Raw genomic sequence first — 14,171 nt, 5'->3', positions numbered from 1 at the left:
AAGAGCTGAATTTGAGACAGAGGAGATGGTTAGAGTTGATAAAAGACTATGATTGTCTGATAGACTATCAGCCAGGGAAAGCTAATGTTGTGGCTGACGCCTTAAGTCGCAAGACTATGGCAAGTCTACGAGTTACTCCTTTGTCTTTGGTACATGAGTTGAGATCATTACATGCCAGTTTAGAGATTAATGATGAGGGGCAGACAGCAGTTGCATGGCATGTACAGCCAGTGTTGATTGATCAGATCAGAATGGCTGCTCAGAATGATCAGAAGTATCAGAAGTTGATGGAAGAAGTCCGACAGGGCAAGAAACCAGAATTCTCAATCAGAGATGATGGTCTACTGCTACACCAAGGTAGAATATGTGTTCCTAATGATGTGGATTTGAGGCAAATCATTTTGAAGGAAGCACATGAGTCTCCTTTTGCCATGCACCCTGGTGGCACAAAAATGTATAGGGGGCTAAAGGAGCATTACTGGTGGATGGGTATGAAAAGAGATGTGGCAGAGTTTGTATCCAAATGCCTAACTTGTCAACAAGTAAAGGCAGAGCATCAAGTACCAACTGGGTTGTTACATCCACTACCAGTACCAGAATGGAAATGGGAAAGAATAACAATGGATTTTGTGATGGGACTTAGAAGACACGTAAGAGTCATGATGCAGTTTGGGTCATTGTTGACAGACTGACTAAGTCTGCTCATTTTCTGCCAGTCCGGATGGATTATAGTTTGGAAAGATTGGCCAAGTTATACATCGATGAGATTGTGAGACTGCATGGAGTGCCAGTATCCATCGTGTCAGACAGAGATCCTAGGTTCACTTCTAGATTCCGGGTAGTCTTGAGAGCCCTAGGAACTAGATTGAACTTCAAGATCGGCATTCCACCCACGCATGCATGGCCACCGATAGGGTAATTCAGATCTTGGAGGACATGCTACGGGCTTGTGTGATTGAGTTTGAGGGCGCTTGGGATACACACTTGCCTTTGATTGAGTTTGCTTACAACAACGCCTACCAATCAAGCATTGGGATGCCTCCATATGAAGCTTTGTATGGCGAAAAATGTAGAACCCGTTGTGTTGGGATGACGTGGGTGATAGAAAGATGATTGGACGAAATTGTTCAAAAGATCGAGGAGAAGATCGGGGTGATCGAGGTCGACTTAAGACCGCATCGGACCGTCAAGTCCTACATTGATCCAAGAGAAGAGATGTTCAGTATGCAGAGGGTGACAGAGTTTTCCTCAAAGTTTCTCCTTGGAAGAGGATTATGAGATTCGGTAGGAAGGGGAAACTAAGTCCTCGTTTTATCGGGCCATATGAGGTTCTGAAAAGAGTGGGTCCTTTGGCATATCGGTTGGCACTACCTCCAGAGTTGGAGAAAATACATAATGTTTTTCATGTGTCTATGTTGAGGAGGTATCGATCAGACCCATCTCATGTACTACCGAGAGGAAATTGAAGTGAATCCAGACCTCACATATGAAGAAGAACCCATAGAGATTCCGCTTATGAGGTGAAGCGACTACTGAACAAGCGGATACCATTGGTAAAAGTCTTTGTGGAACCATCATTCGGGCCAAGAAGCTACTTGGGAACGAGAGGAGGACATGAGGAGACAACACCCACAAATTGCTCAGAGATTGATACTGTAAAATTTCGAGACGAAATTTATTTAAGGGGAGAATTGTAACACCCTTGCATAGCTCGGTAGATTTCATCGTTCGTGACCGTGTCGGTCCGGATAATTAAGGGATTAGGACCACACTTAAGACAACTTAAGAAGCCATAAACACAAATAATTAGTAATGTTTAATTAGTTGACTATAAATAAGAAAAACAGAACATAAGAAGTTAAACGAGCCGAGAGTCACAATGATGAGTGACCTTCCTGAACGATCACAAGTCGCTTTAAACTCAAATTTCGAACCGTAAAAGTGACGCCATGGTCCTTAGGACCCTTATGAACACAAAGTGGAAAAGAGAAAATCACGAAAAGAACTGTTAAGCAGTCAAATAAGTAGGTCGTGAGCCAAGAAATATGGAATTATTTGTAAACCGGGATGAACAGCGATGGGCAATTTGGTCAATTGACCGAGAGTGACTCTCGACCTAATCACAAATAAAATTGGAGAAAAGAAAATTTCGGAATCGAGAATTAAATTAAAGAACTAATAGAAAAAAACAAATAGAAAAAAAAAAAGAAGATGGAAAAGTCAAAGTGATGACATCATGTATGATGTCATAAAGGCTTAATTGATTTATTTTATTAATTTGGGGATTTTTGGTCTTCAAAAATGGGATAAGATTAAAGAAAAGAAAAGAAAAAAAAAATAAAACACAAATCTTCTTCTTCCAAAACGTCACTCTCTCTCCCTCACCCTCTCCCTCTCCACAAACTCCATTAAAGCTCAATTTTGAGCTTGAAAATCATAAGATTTCACCATAGAAAAATTAGCCACCATAGTTAAAGCTTATCTAGGCAACTTGAGAAGAGGATTGAGCAAGAAAGAAAGAAGGAAAATTTGAAGGAAAGGAGGAAGAAAATTGCTACACAAAGGTTAGTATGCTAAACTCTTTATTTATCCATTTAAATGCACATGTGATGGTTGAAAGTGAGCTTAGAATTTGATTAAATGAAACAAACATGGGAGAATGACCATTGCTGAAATTTGGCCTGGTTGGGAGGAGTATGGTTTGCATGAATATGATGCAATTGAATGAGTTTAGAAACTTTACATAGTTAGATGATTAACATTTAAACCATTATAACTAATTAAAGGCATGAAAATGATGAGTTACGGTTTTCAATGCTAGGGTTTATGAACCAAAATTTGGAGAAATGCATAAATGGCATGTTTGACCTATTGTGAAGTGAAATAATGGTCAATTATAACCAAATGGATTGTGTGGGAATGGTAGGAAATTAAACCAAATTTGTAGGTTAATAGTCATGCTGCTGGCAGCATGACCAAACCCACTTTGAAGGACCAAAACTCAAATTTTACAAGTCCAATTGATATGCCACCAATTGAAGATGAAAATACACATAAAAGAGCACAATTTTCATTAAGGAACCATGGCCAAAAACTGACCAAAACTTGGTGAAACAATTGACCAAAGTGAAATGAGAGCAGGCTGCCCTGCACCAAAACTGACCAAATGAACAGTAACTGTTCATTTAGTCATAATTCGAGCTAGACAGGTCAAATTGACCTGAAATTTTACCAGCAATTAGATGAGACATAGATCTAAAACTTTCATGAAGAACACCACCCCAAATTATGCCATTAACCCATTCAAATTATTGAGAAAATTTAAGTTAGCAAACCTGCAACTCTGCAGATTTTCAATTGAGCAGTAATGTTTGGATGGCTATAACTCTCTCTAGGAAACTCGGATTTAGGCGATTCTTGAACCGATGGAAACCTAAGACATAGTAGAACATTTCATATGAAGAAAGTTAGACCAAATTATGAACTTAACTTAATCAAATTACTGACCAAAGTTGGATCAAAATCTGCCAGAACCCAAAATACCAGTATGAACAGTACACGTGAACAGTAAACTTATTTTGGCCATAACTTGAGCTACAAAACTCCGATTGAGGTGATCCAAAAATGAGAATACACTTAAGACAATAAGGAACATTTTCTATGAAGGAAGTTTTGTCAAATTCCAACAGTAGACTGACCAATGAAATAGTACAACTTCGGAGCACCAAAACCAAAAATTGGCAATTTTGCCAAAATGACCTAAGCTTTGAGAAAATGACCAAAACCAATAAGTTTAATGACCAAAATGTGGTATGTGGGTGATGTTGGAGTTCTCATACCTATTAAGTCTTAGAAAGTCAACTATTTGACTTGAATAGTGCAGTGAATAGTAACCCGAAACACAAAATTTAAAGAACGTCGAATTTAGCACGTTAGAGCTAGGTAATTGTGAAGCTAAATTTATTTTGGATCTGTGTTAAGTTCTAGTACTGAAACATTATAAAATTGTGTGTTTCAGTTGAAAAGAATATCGGGAAGGAACCCGAGGAACCGAGTCGAGGCTAAGGGACGACTTCTTGAGGTTTGTGCACAACATCACTATGCTTTAAAATGTGTTGATAAAGTGAATGAAATATGTATTTTACATTTTCTTTGAATTATTGAGAATTTATTTGTGACAATAGTTATGATGTTTTGACTTAAATTGTTGGAAGTTATTGTGTATATTTGAAATGACAATGTTTAGCAAATTGTTAAGATAAGTTTTGAAACCACAGTGTCATGACCATATATTTAAACACCTCACTAGCACGACTAGTGGGGGCAATTAGTTTCAATTTTGATTCCTTCTCCGAGAAGTGTTGAGGTGTGCCAGTAAGAGGATGTGAATGGATATCCATATATTTGAGCTAGCTAGCCTTGTGATGTGATTTCTCTTTAGCCTTTGGCTATCGAGATTTATGTGATTTCTCTTTAGCCTCTGGCTATTGAGATTCTATTTGTTTCGAATGGCATGATCTAACTGTGGGTTTTATGAAATGTGTTTTGATACTTTGAAATGAACTTGGTTCGTATTAAAATCTCATGATTTATGTTTTGTGTTTAATGCGCATGTTTAGCCAAAATTTTGAATAAATGTGATTTAAGTTTTGCATAAAGATTATTTCAGTATGTTGTGTACCACTGAGTCCTAGTACTCAGCGATAGCTTCTATTGCTGTCGCAGATACAGAGCATAGAGGAGCAGCAGACTGAGCTGCTGAGGTGTGAGGAACCATCGGCTTGAAGTCTTCGGGTATAATTTATACCCTAACTGTAAATATTCCTTTGATGTATATACTGCACTTAAATGTATGGACATGTGAAGATGGGTTTTGAGCAGCTTGTACAAAATCTATGTAAAATTTGTAATAAATTTTAGTTTGGATTTTCTTAATGTAAATTTTTGTATGATGAATGTATAAAATTGATTGACTATACATTGAGGACTATTGAATTTTGACTTGAGAAATTTATTGAAATGATTGTGAAATTGATTGAGTTTGATTGTGAAACCGAAGTAGTGGTTGAGAAAAACTTTTAGAAGTGCTTTTTACAGGTATTTGAAGAACGGTTTTCTTAAAATACAGAGGAAACTCTATCAAAATTTTTATAGAATTTGCGGAAAACTAAAATGGACCAAATATATATTAACTAGTTTTAATTTTAACTAAATGTTTTAAATGCCTATTAGACAATGCTCACCACTTAACAAAAGTAAGAAAATTGATTTAAAATCCTTTGTAGGGTACTTAATGAGTTATCGGTAGGTGAAGTTCGGTAATTCATTAGGTATTCTACGGGATCATGTTATGCCTTACAGAGGGGTAAGGTGTGACAAGCAAAGATGGCAATGCAAGACAAATGTGGACCCTATTTTCCACATGTGACTCCTATTGGACTCTTCCAAACACTTTAGATAATCATTCCCTATGAATCTGGAGCCTAAGCTCTGATACCACATTTGTCACGACCCAACCTATGGGTCGTGACACTGTGTGTGTGAGTTAGTATGCGTGTGGTATGATTATAGATGAGTAGGATGGGTAGACGTGGCTGGAGCTTGACTCGCCGAAACCCGATCCTTTCTGTGGATAAGTCGGGCTAAGTATGACTTTGAGTTGATCTTGCTGGCCCTCGCAATTGGATATTAAAAGAAAGTTCGGCTTTAAGTTGATCTCGCTAGCAGAGGTTGAAATTAAGAGAGTTGTATAGGGGATCAGCTCCCATATATATATGTGTGTGTGTATGGATTTGATACACAAGTGTGTGAGTACTCTAAATTACCTTTTGTGTGAATATTATTTGACTTGTTTGAAATATGTAAATGTGTTACATTTCGTCTTTAAGGATGCATTAAACTTAGTTGTAGAAATTATATCTAAAATTAATATCTTAATCTATGAGTTGAATGTTCACTCCTATTCACCCTATTTTTCCAGGTTACAGGAAGATTTCTTATTGAAAATAACCTGCCTTCTTTCTCGCAGGTTTAGTCAAAGAAGTTTAATTGCATTTTTATTTTCCTTAATTCCATTCTAGAACTTCGCATGTATCAGTAGTGTAATATTTATTTGGATTTATAAGAACTAAATTATGGGGTTGTTATATTATTTATGTAAATGTGTATGGATACATGAGATGGATTGTGTTTGGATGAGAGAGCTAAGCTCCTATTTATTTGATTGACTATATTGAGGATTATGAGGGTGAGCTGAGCTCCCCAATTTGAGATTTGTTGAATTATTTTATGCTTACAGGTCGAGTGAGCTAAAAACACCCCGTCGGATAGTTCAATTTATGGCTGAACTCTATCCATTTATTTTTTTAAAATTGGACTACAGTGATGGGCCTCGTAGTTGGGTTAGGAATAGGTAGGCTTACTATGGACTTTGGGGGCCTTATACTAACCTAAGTCCTAGTGTCGGTTCGACCCATAGTTTGGGTTGTGACAAAGTTAAACATTATTTTCCTATATCTATTTTGTAATAATTTTGTCTTTTACCATTTCATCAAAATTTGGAGTCGTCCTTTCTTATAATTATAATTTTTTTTTCAAAGTCAGAGATATCATTAACGGGAAAAGCATACATGGCCAAGTCCAGAATAAGCTGACAAAGACTAAAGACCTAGAACCTAATGAAACATACATCCCACGGCTTAAAACAAAAGCTCCTTAACCCAACATACAAGCCTAGCCCAAAGACCTAAATAGTTAGGGCATTCACAACAGAAGCAAGAATATTGAGGTACGCCCCCGCCATCTTCACGGCAGTCACCAGAGACATCTCATAGGAAAGAACTAAAGGATCAATAGTAGCGAGCAAGATCATTGACCCACAGTGTTTCTCTAGTAAGCAGAGGCCAAAACCAAGTGATGAGCCAATCGCTAACAACCACCAAACCATGGGGGCATTGGAGACAACTTCAAGGAGGTAGCGACACAGGGTTCCATGTCAGTTAGCCACTTCACAAGTGGGTAGGGACTTTAGAGGTGCCATTCGCTAAAGTAGACTTCCAAGAATCCATCAGCCTAAAAGCTTCCCATCAAATACACCAAACCCAACATTACAAAGCCAACATCAGAAGATCACCAACATAGCAAGTAGAAACTGCACGTGACATGAAAAACTCTTTCCAATGAGTCCTCACTGCATGCAGAGCAAAAACCAAAAAAACAATATATATATATATATAGCCTCACTAGGAGGTGGGGAGGGAGAGACCTACTCTCCTAGCAGGAAAGGAAGTTGTCCCCCACCCAAATGAGGCAAGGTACAATTGACTACTTCGATAGAGATGAAGGACTAAGTCTCAAAAGAAAAATGAAATGTGGAGAAGAAAGTCTTTCTCTAGAGAAAACTAGAGGAGGAGGAGGGTTGGGGGGGGGGGGGGGTGGTGGGCGGGCGGGTGGCTTGGGTGGTGGTGGGGTGGGGGGGAAAGGGAACTTATCACTTCCATCCCCATTAATTGAAATCAAAGAGGATCAAAATATGGAACAATATCATACACTTCCATCCCCATTAATTGAAATTGAAGAGGATCAAAATATGGAACAACATCATACTAAATTCTCTTATCCATTTTTAATTATTTTATTTAAGACTTTTTCCCAATAGGTGTTAAGTGAATATAATTATAAGCAATCCTATAATTAAAAGTTTCATGATGTGATTTATTTGATTATTTGAATGTATTTTCTTCAATAATTAATAATTAAATATGAATTGTATTATTTGATTATTTTTTAATTAATCTGGCTAGAGGGGATGAGAGGTTGATGGGAAGAAAGAGCCACTCTCATCGAATAAACCAAAAAAAATAGTCGAAATTTTGTGAAATGTGTATCCGCCAGCTGCTTCTCCAGATTCAAAGCCCAACCAACAAATTTTTTTTTGGTACTTGAAGCGGCATGCACCTCAGTAACACCATTTCTGCAAGTTAACCTGCTGCAAATGGATTTACCTAGTATCTAGAGGCTCTAACTGGCTTGCAATATCAAAGTTTATCTACTACTCTAAATCTGATGTTTATAAAGTTAATGGAGACTAGCTAGCTAGCAATGTATTCGAGATTATTAAATTTATAAATGTTAGTTAGCGATTGGAAATTTTATTCAAGGCCTTGTTTAAAGTACTCAATTAGGGTTGTATAATGATTAAATGCTTGGTACGTATTGGTCTTTAAAAGTAGTGCTAGAAGAAAAGGAGAAGCTTTCATGTGCTCATGATGCAGCTAGCCAACATTGGTTGTGTTCGTCAACAAGCATGCCTCGACTCTAATTATTATAAAACTTCAACTTGAAATTCAATATTTCCATTCACCTAAATAGAAAATAACTTTATGAGTAGATGCCATATTTCAAATCTCAACATTAAAAAATTTCTCATCCAATGCTTAATAGCCTATTTGGAAAGTAGAAATTTGTAAGAATTCAATTTAATTGATTTCTTTTTTTGTCAATTTTCATGCTTAAAAATATAATAAATGAAAATATTTAATTTTTTCAACTTTAAAAAATTTATTTTTTAAAAAAAAATAAAAATCAGTCTAATTGAATAGGAATGTAATTCAATTCTTTTCTTGCATATGATTTATAACAAAGGAAATTGATAAAGTTAGAAACCACACATGGCTCTAGGCTCTTGCTATAGGAGCATGTGTACTGGAAGGGCAAAATTTATACACCAGCGTTGTGCTTTGAATATATAGGTCCTCCATTCAAATTGAACCATATGACTTGGTTACTTGCTGATGATATGATTTGCCAGTCAATTAGACCAAGACCAGGAAAATTAATTTACATTGGGGTGTTGGAGAACCAAGTCACCCCAATCTGCTTTTCTCTTGAAATATATAGTTGAGTTCCCAATGTTTAGCTGCTTCTTCCCTGCCAATTCTAGGATTAGAGCAACAGATTTGCAGATAATCTACTAATTGTCCTCAAGGCTCAATGCATGACAAGCATTGTTTGTCATTAATTGTGTTCTGGATTTAATCTAATGGTTTTTTACTAACAAGTGTAACATTGCATTTATTAATTAAGATTCATTAAATATATTTATTTATTATTAATTTTACATTGAAAATTATCAATATTACATAAAAATATATAATATTATATTAAAACAGTGAAATATCACATAAAAAATATAATTTATTATATTATTTATATAATGTAATAAAGAATGAGGCTGTTTGTACAATGGGCAGAACATGGATTTACCCAAACCAACGGCTTATAGGGGACCAGGATTCATAATTGAAAGTGACTTGGACATGTTACTGCCTTGAAAACTCTAAGCTTAAAATCTGTTGCACTCCCAAGAAGCTAAAAATCTGTCATTTCCCGCAGGACTGGAATTGCCAATTCAGTTATATTTTCTTGAGCATTCCATTTGGGATTATATTATCGTGACAACCGCAGGGACCAAAACATTATTTTTGTTCTGCTTCAGCGAAGAAGATAGATGTCAAGTAAATCAAGGCATTCTTGTGGAATGTTTACCTCGTTTTTCTTGTCCCGGTCTTTCACGTATCCAAGACACAAAATATATAATAAGACTCACCTATTAAATATATGATAAATGTCACGTTTTTTAATTCATGATGAACTAGACAAGAATTTCCCAAGATAGTATTGATTGCTAGTAGAAAAATTGAATATGAAACTTGTTTTAAGGAATTTATGAAAAAAAGATACATGTTATAAAAGATTACTCTGATTGAGTATCCTCTAATTTGAAAACTAGAATTTTACAAAATTTTAATTCAATTTATCTCTTTTTATAAAAGAATTTATCATAAAAGAAAAGGCAACAAAGATTAAAATTTCTTAATGAAGTCTACATGACTTTGATGTGAAAATTCTACCCAAAGTCTATCTTAAAAGACCTATGAGGAAGGGGTAAGGACATGGGTTTTAAATGAGAATCCCCTAAAATGAAAGATACATAGCCACAATGCAATAAACAAAAGAAGGCGGCGACAGACTTATCATTTGAGAAAGACCTTCAAAGCATCACTTTCCAATCCCAATCACACGGCCAAGACCCTTCCCTATTTAACCCCCTCCATCCCCTCTTCTCCTCTCCATACACATCAACTCAAACAAATTCCAAATTTTTTTCTTCTCTCCATTCCTCTTTGTCCTTTCCAATCTTTTCCACATACAAATCAGACCATAGTTTCTTCATTTGGGAAATAATTTCTTCATCATTCTTTTTCCATTTCTATCAGCCTTTCACTACCACTTGGCCAAACAAAAGCTTGTCTGCTCTCTTTAGTCCCTTTTACATTATCTTAAAATACAAACATACTCTTATTAATGTATAACAGTACTTGTCTTAATATACCAACCATGTTTCAATCTTCTGGTCAGGAGGACTTCCTTTCTCGCAGATGTATATGGGTGAATGGACCTGTCATAGTTGGGGCTGGTCCTTCTGGTCTAGCTGTTGGTGCCGGCCTTAAAGCACAAGGTGTTCCTTTCATAATCCTTGAAAGAGCAAACTGCATTGCCTCTCTTTGGCAAAACCGAACTTATGATCGCCTCAAGCTTCACCTCCCTAAACAATTCTGTCAACTACCTAATTTTCCATTCCCAGAGGACTTCCCTGAATACCCCACCAAGTATCAGTTCATTACTTACCTTGAATCCTATGCAAAACATTTTGATATAACACCGCATTTCAATGAGACTGTGCAATCTGCTAAGTATGATGAAACTTTTGGCTTGTGGCGAGTCAAAACCATTTCAACAAGCAGTTTTATTCCCACTGAAGTCGAGTACATTTGCCGATGGCTTGTGGTTGCCACCGGCGAAAATGCTGAGAAGGTGGTGCCAGAGTTTGAAGGTTTGCAACAATTTGGTGGCAACATTACGCATGCTTGTGACTACAAATCCGGTGAAAATTATCGTGGAAAGCGTGTACTAGTTGTTGGCTGTGGCAATTCAGGCATGGAAGTCTCTCTTGATCTTTGCAATCACAATGCAAGCCCATCAATGGTGGTTCGAAGTTCGGTGAGCAAGCATATCTTGAAGAATTCTGCTATTCCAATACTTGCCTTCGGCTTTTAAAGAGTTCAAATATAATTGGGTGCCTTTTTGTTTCAATCTGCAGGTTCATGTCTTGCCTAGAGAAATTTTTGGAAAATCAACATTTGAGTTGGCAATAGAAATGATGAAATGGCTACCACTTTGGATGGTTGATAAGATACTGCTACTTCTTGCCTGGCTAATTCTGGGAAATCTGAAAAAATATGGGCTGAAAAGACCATGCATAGGTCCTTTACAGCTCAAGAACTCTCAAGGAAAGACCCCAGTATTGGATATTGGTGCATTAGACAAAATAAGATCCGGTAAGATCAAGGTTGTCCCTGGAATCAAGAGGTTCTCTAATGGCAGAGTGGAGCTTGTTAATGGAGAAAAGCTTGAGATCGATTCTGTAATTCTGGCAACTGGGTATCGCAGCAATGTTCCTTCATGGCTGAGGGTGAGAAAATTGTTTCTTTTTCTTATTCATTTATTTTGATTTTTCTATTCTGAGGATTCATTTGACAGTTATGGAAGTTAGGATTGGTTTTAGTTCTCTTTTCTATCTTCACATTCTTTTTACTTACTGATTAAGACGTGCATGCTACAGTCTTGAAAATCGTGAAACTGCGGTCGGATCAGATTGTTAGTTTTCTTCAATGGTCTATTTTTTGGTCTTATTTGCGTATACCGTTGCCCTGATTCTAACTACGAATGGTTTGGGCTAAATTAAATTGAATAATTTGTACTTTGACAGGAGAATGAATTCTTTTCAGAAGATGGGATTCCCAAAAACCCATTCCCAAATGGGTGGAAAGGAAAGGCTGGGCTTTATGCAGTTGGTTTCACAAGGAGAGGTCTATCTGGTGCATCTCTAGATGCTATTAGTGTAGCACTTGACATTGCCAATAGCTGGAAAGAAGAAACCAGGCAAAAAAAGAAAACTATTGCTGCTCGCCATAGGAGATGCATTTCACATTTCTGAAGCCAATAGATTTTTAGCACTAATAAAACAGGTTTTTTTTAAAATTTTTTTATTTTAAGTCTGTTTCATTGGTTTTATTCAGTGACTGATCCATCACTCTTTGCGGAAATAATGTAGAGAGATGAAAATTAACACACTATACAGCAAGTAGCCCTCTCCAAAAGAAAACCCAAGATTTGCAAATAATTGGGCCTTTTCTTAACAAAGGAAGATGAGGCTTAATACAGTGTGTATGTATGTATGTATGAATGTTTTAAGAGCGTTTTTTTTTAATTAATTTTTTTTTTTTTTCTTTTGAAAAATTTGTCCCTGATTCAAAGGAATATTGTGTGACAATTTAAAAATCCTAGTCAAATGGTCTACCCAGTAATTAATACATCTGATGGGCTAAATCTCCAGGGTTGGTCCACCTAGGGCCCAATAAATATTGTGGACCCCAGGTCCATTATCCCACAACAACACAAATCTCTTCGTGGTGATTCTGACTCTGATTAGTTGTACATAAAAGATTTGAAGTTATTACTATTATTGTTATTAATTTATTTTTGAGAACATCAGAATAGGTTTAGAGCTCTTTTCATGTTGCCATGCACATGGATAGAGCCCACTATGCGAGTGGGAGAGTCATGAGTAAATAATTTCAGTTATTTTTTTTTAAATTACTGGTTAGATATGTTTTATAGGATTCACTATTAAATAATTATTATTTCATAATATCTATTTGTGTGCATGTGTTTATATTTTATTGGCTTATCATTTCATGTTAAACAGCCGACGTTTGTTTTTCATATTGAAAGAGAATGGTTCTCAAACTCCTACATATACTTTAGTAGCTGCTTATGAGACTTCCAGCTTTCCAATCTGTTCCCACTCCCTAAACTGATATAACTTCAAACTTTAGCTCCATTTGTCGTAAATGAGACCAAACCAGGGAGATGTGAGCTTGGGATCGCTAGAAAGTATCGAATGAACTTGCTGGGAACTGTGTAATGTATGACTTAGATGCTGTTCAAAGACAAATGCACTGCCACCAGAACCACTATCCTCTTTACATGTATATTATATATAAAAACAACCACATCCACATAATTAAGCATGCATAGAAAGCCTACCACCCATCACTACCACCCAGCCATATGCTGCCAAACTTTTGCTACTTATGCAACTTTTCCCTTTTTCTCTGGTTCAGCAAGAAATAGTCCCTCTCAATAAACATTTATAAGTAAAACGCCTAACAATTTTTTAACAAAAAAGAAATGCGAGTGAAAGTGAAGTCAACCCATATGAGTGCCCATGCTGCTGATTCACATGCACAAGACTACTAACTCATTGGTCTTAAAATTTCATCAACACCACAAACTCAAACTTCTGATAAGAATAACTATATATTCAATTCAACTTCAGTAGAAAATTCTATCTTTATTTCTCTTCTGCCAACTTGTTTTTTGCCAAAGGAGCAAAGATTTGACAGTTTGGAAATTGCATTGCCTTATAGACTGCAACATTAAAACTACAACTGTACTTCTGTCCAATTCCATTAGAATTTCTGGTGTTCTCACAGTCCTGCAACCTGTTACTTGGACATCACAGTTACCAAGAAATGACAAAACACATGGGTGGTGGCCTTGTTTCTCTTGTTGGTTCCACGTCAAAAGCCCATGCCTACTTGTTCTGAATCTTGTGATACATGCACATATATATTCACCATTGTAAATCAATTTTAATCTGTGATTTTGAATCTATGTAAAATGCAGGCAGATATGATAATGTGTGTATGTGCGTGTGTGCACGTATTTGCGTGTGCTTACGTTTTCGAAAGCTTTGACATGAATTTGCAACCTGTTGCTATCATACACACGTTTTTAAAAACTTCAAATATTGCTACATGAGAGCTAAGCAAGTCTTTTAGAAGTTTCAACTTTCAGAATTGATAATGTTTTGGTTTCAGCCTAGCCTGCTAATAAGTAGAACAGTAGATTCTTAACTTGAACCATGTCAAGCTCAATAGTTCCAGCTACAGAATTTGCTGGACGGTGGAAACAGGGGATCTTTTGAGATTCTAACAAACAGCTATGTCTTTGCGTGTATTCATAACTTGGTCCATAAATTGACA

At 36.4% G+C, this 14,171-nt stretch overlaps 1 protein-coding gene across 1 annotated transcript; it reads left to right on the top strand.

Moving 5' to 3' along the window:
• Positions 1 to 9,969: 9,969 nt before the first annotated feature.
• LOC110632191 (probable indole-3-pyruvate monooxygenase YUCCA3) lies at positions 9,970 to 13,350 on the top strand. The gene is made up of 3 exons (XM_021780313.2): positions 9,970 to 11,061; positions 11,162 to 11,533; positions 11,831 to 13,350. The coding sequence occupies exons 1-3, from the start codon at positions 10,366 to 10,368 to the stop codon at positions 12,056 to 12,058; spliced, it is 1,296 nt and encodes a 431-aa protein (XP_021636005.2). The 5' UTR covers positions 9,970 to 10,365; the 3' UTR covers positions 12,059 to 13,350.
• The last annotated feature ends 821 nt before the right edge of the window (positions 13,351 to 14,171 follow it).

Source organism: Hevea brasiliensis, chromosome 15, assembly GCF_030052815.1.
Source record: "Hevea brasiliensis isolate MT/VB/25A 57/8 chromosome 15, ASM3005281v1, whole genome shotgun sequence".
NCBI lineage: Eukaryota > Viridiplantae > Streptophyta > Magnoliopsida > Malpighiales > Euphorbiaceae > Hevea > Hevea brasiliensis.
This window is presented reverse-complemented; position numbering and strand designations above follow the sequence as displayed.

Coding starts and splice junctions, on each gene's coding strand:
- LOC110632191 (XM_021780313.2), top strand. CDS start 10,366: ATGTATAACAGTACTTGTCTTAATATACCAACCATGTTTCAATCTTCT. Junction 11,062..11,161: donor CAATGGTGGTTCGAAGTTCG/GTGAGCAAGCAT, acceptor TTCAATCTGCAG/GTTCATGTCTTGCCTAGAGA. Junction 11,534..11,830: donor ATGTTCCTTCATGGCTGAGG/GTGAGAAAATTG, acceptor GTACTTTGACAG/GAGAATGAATTCTTTTCAGA.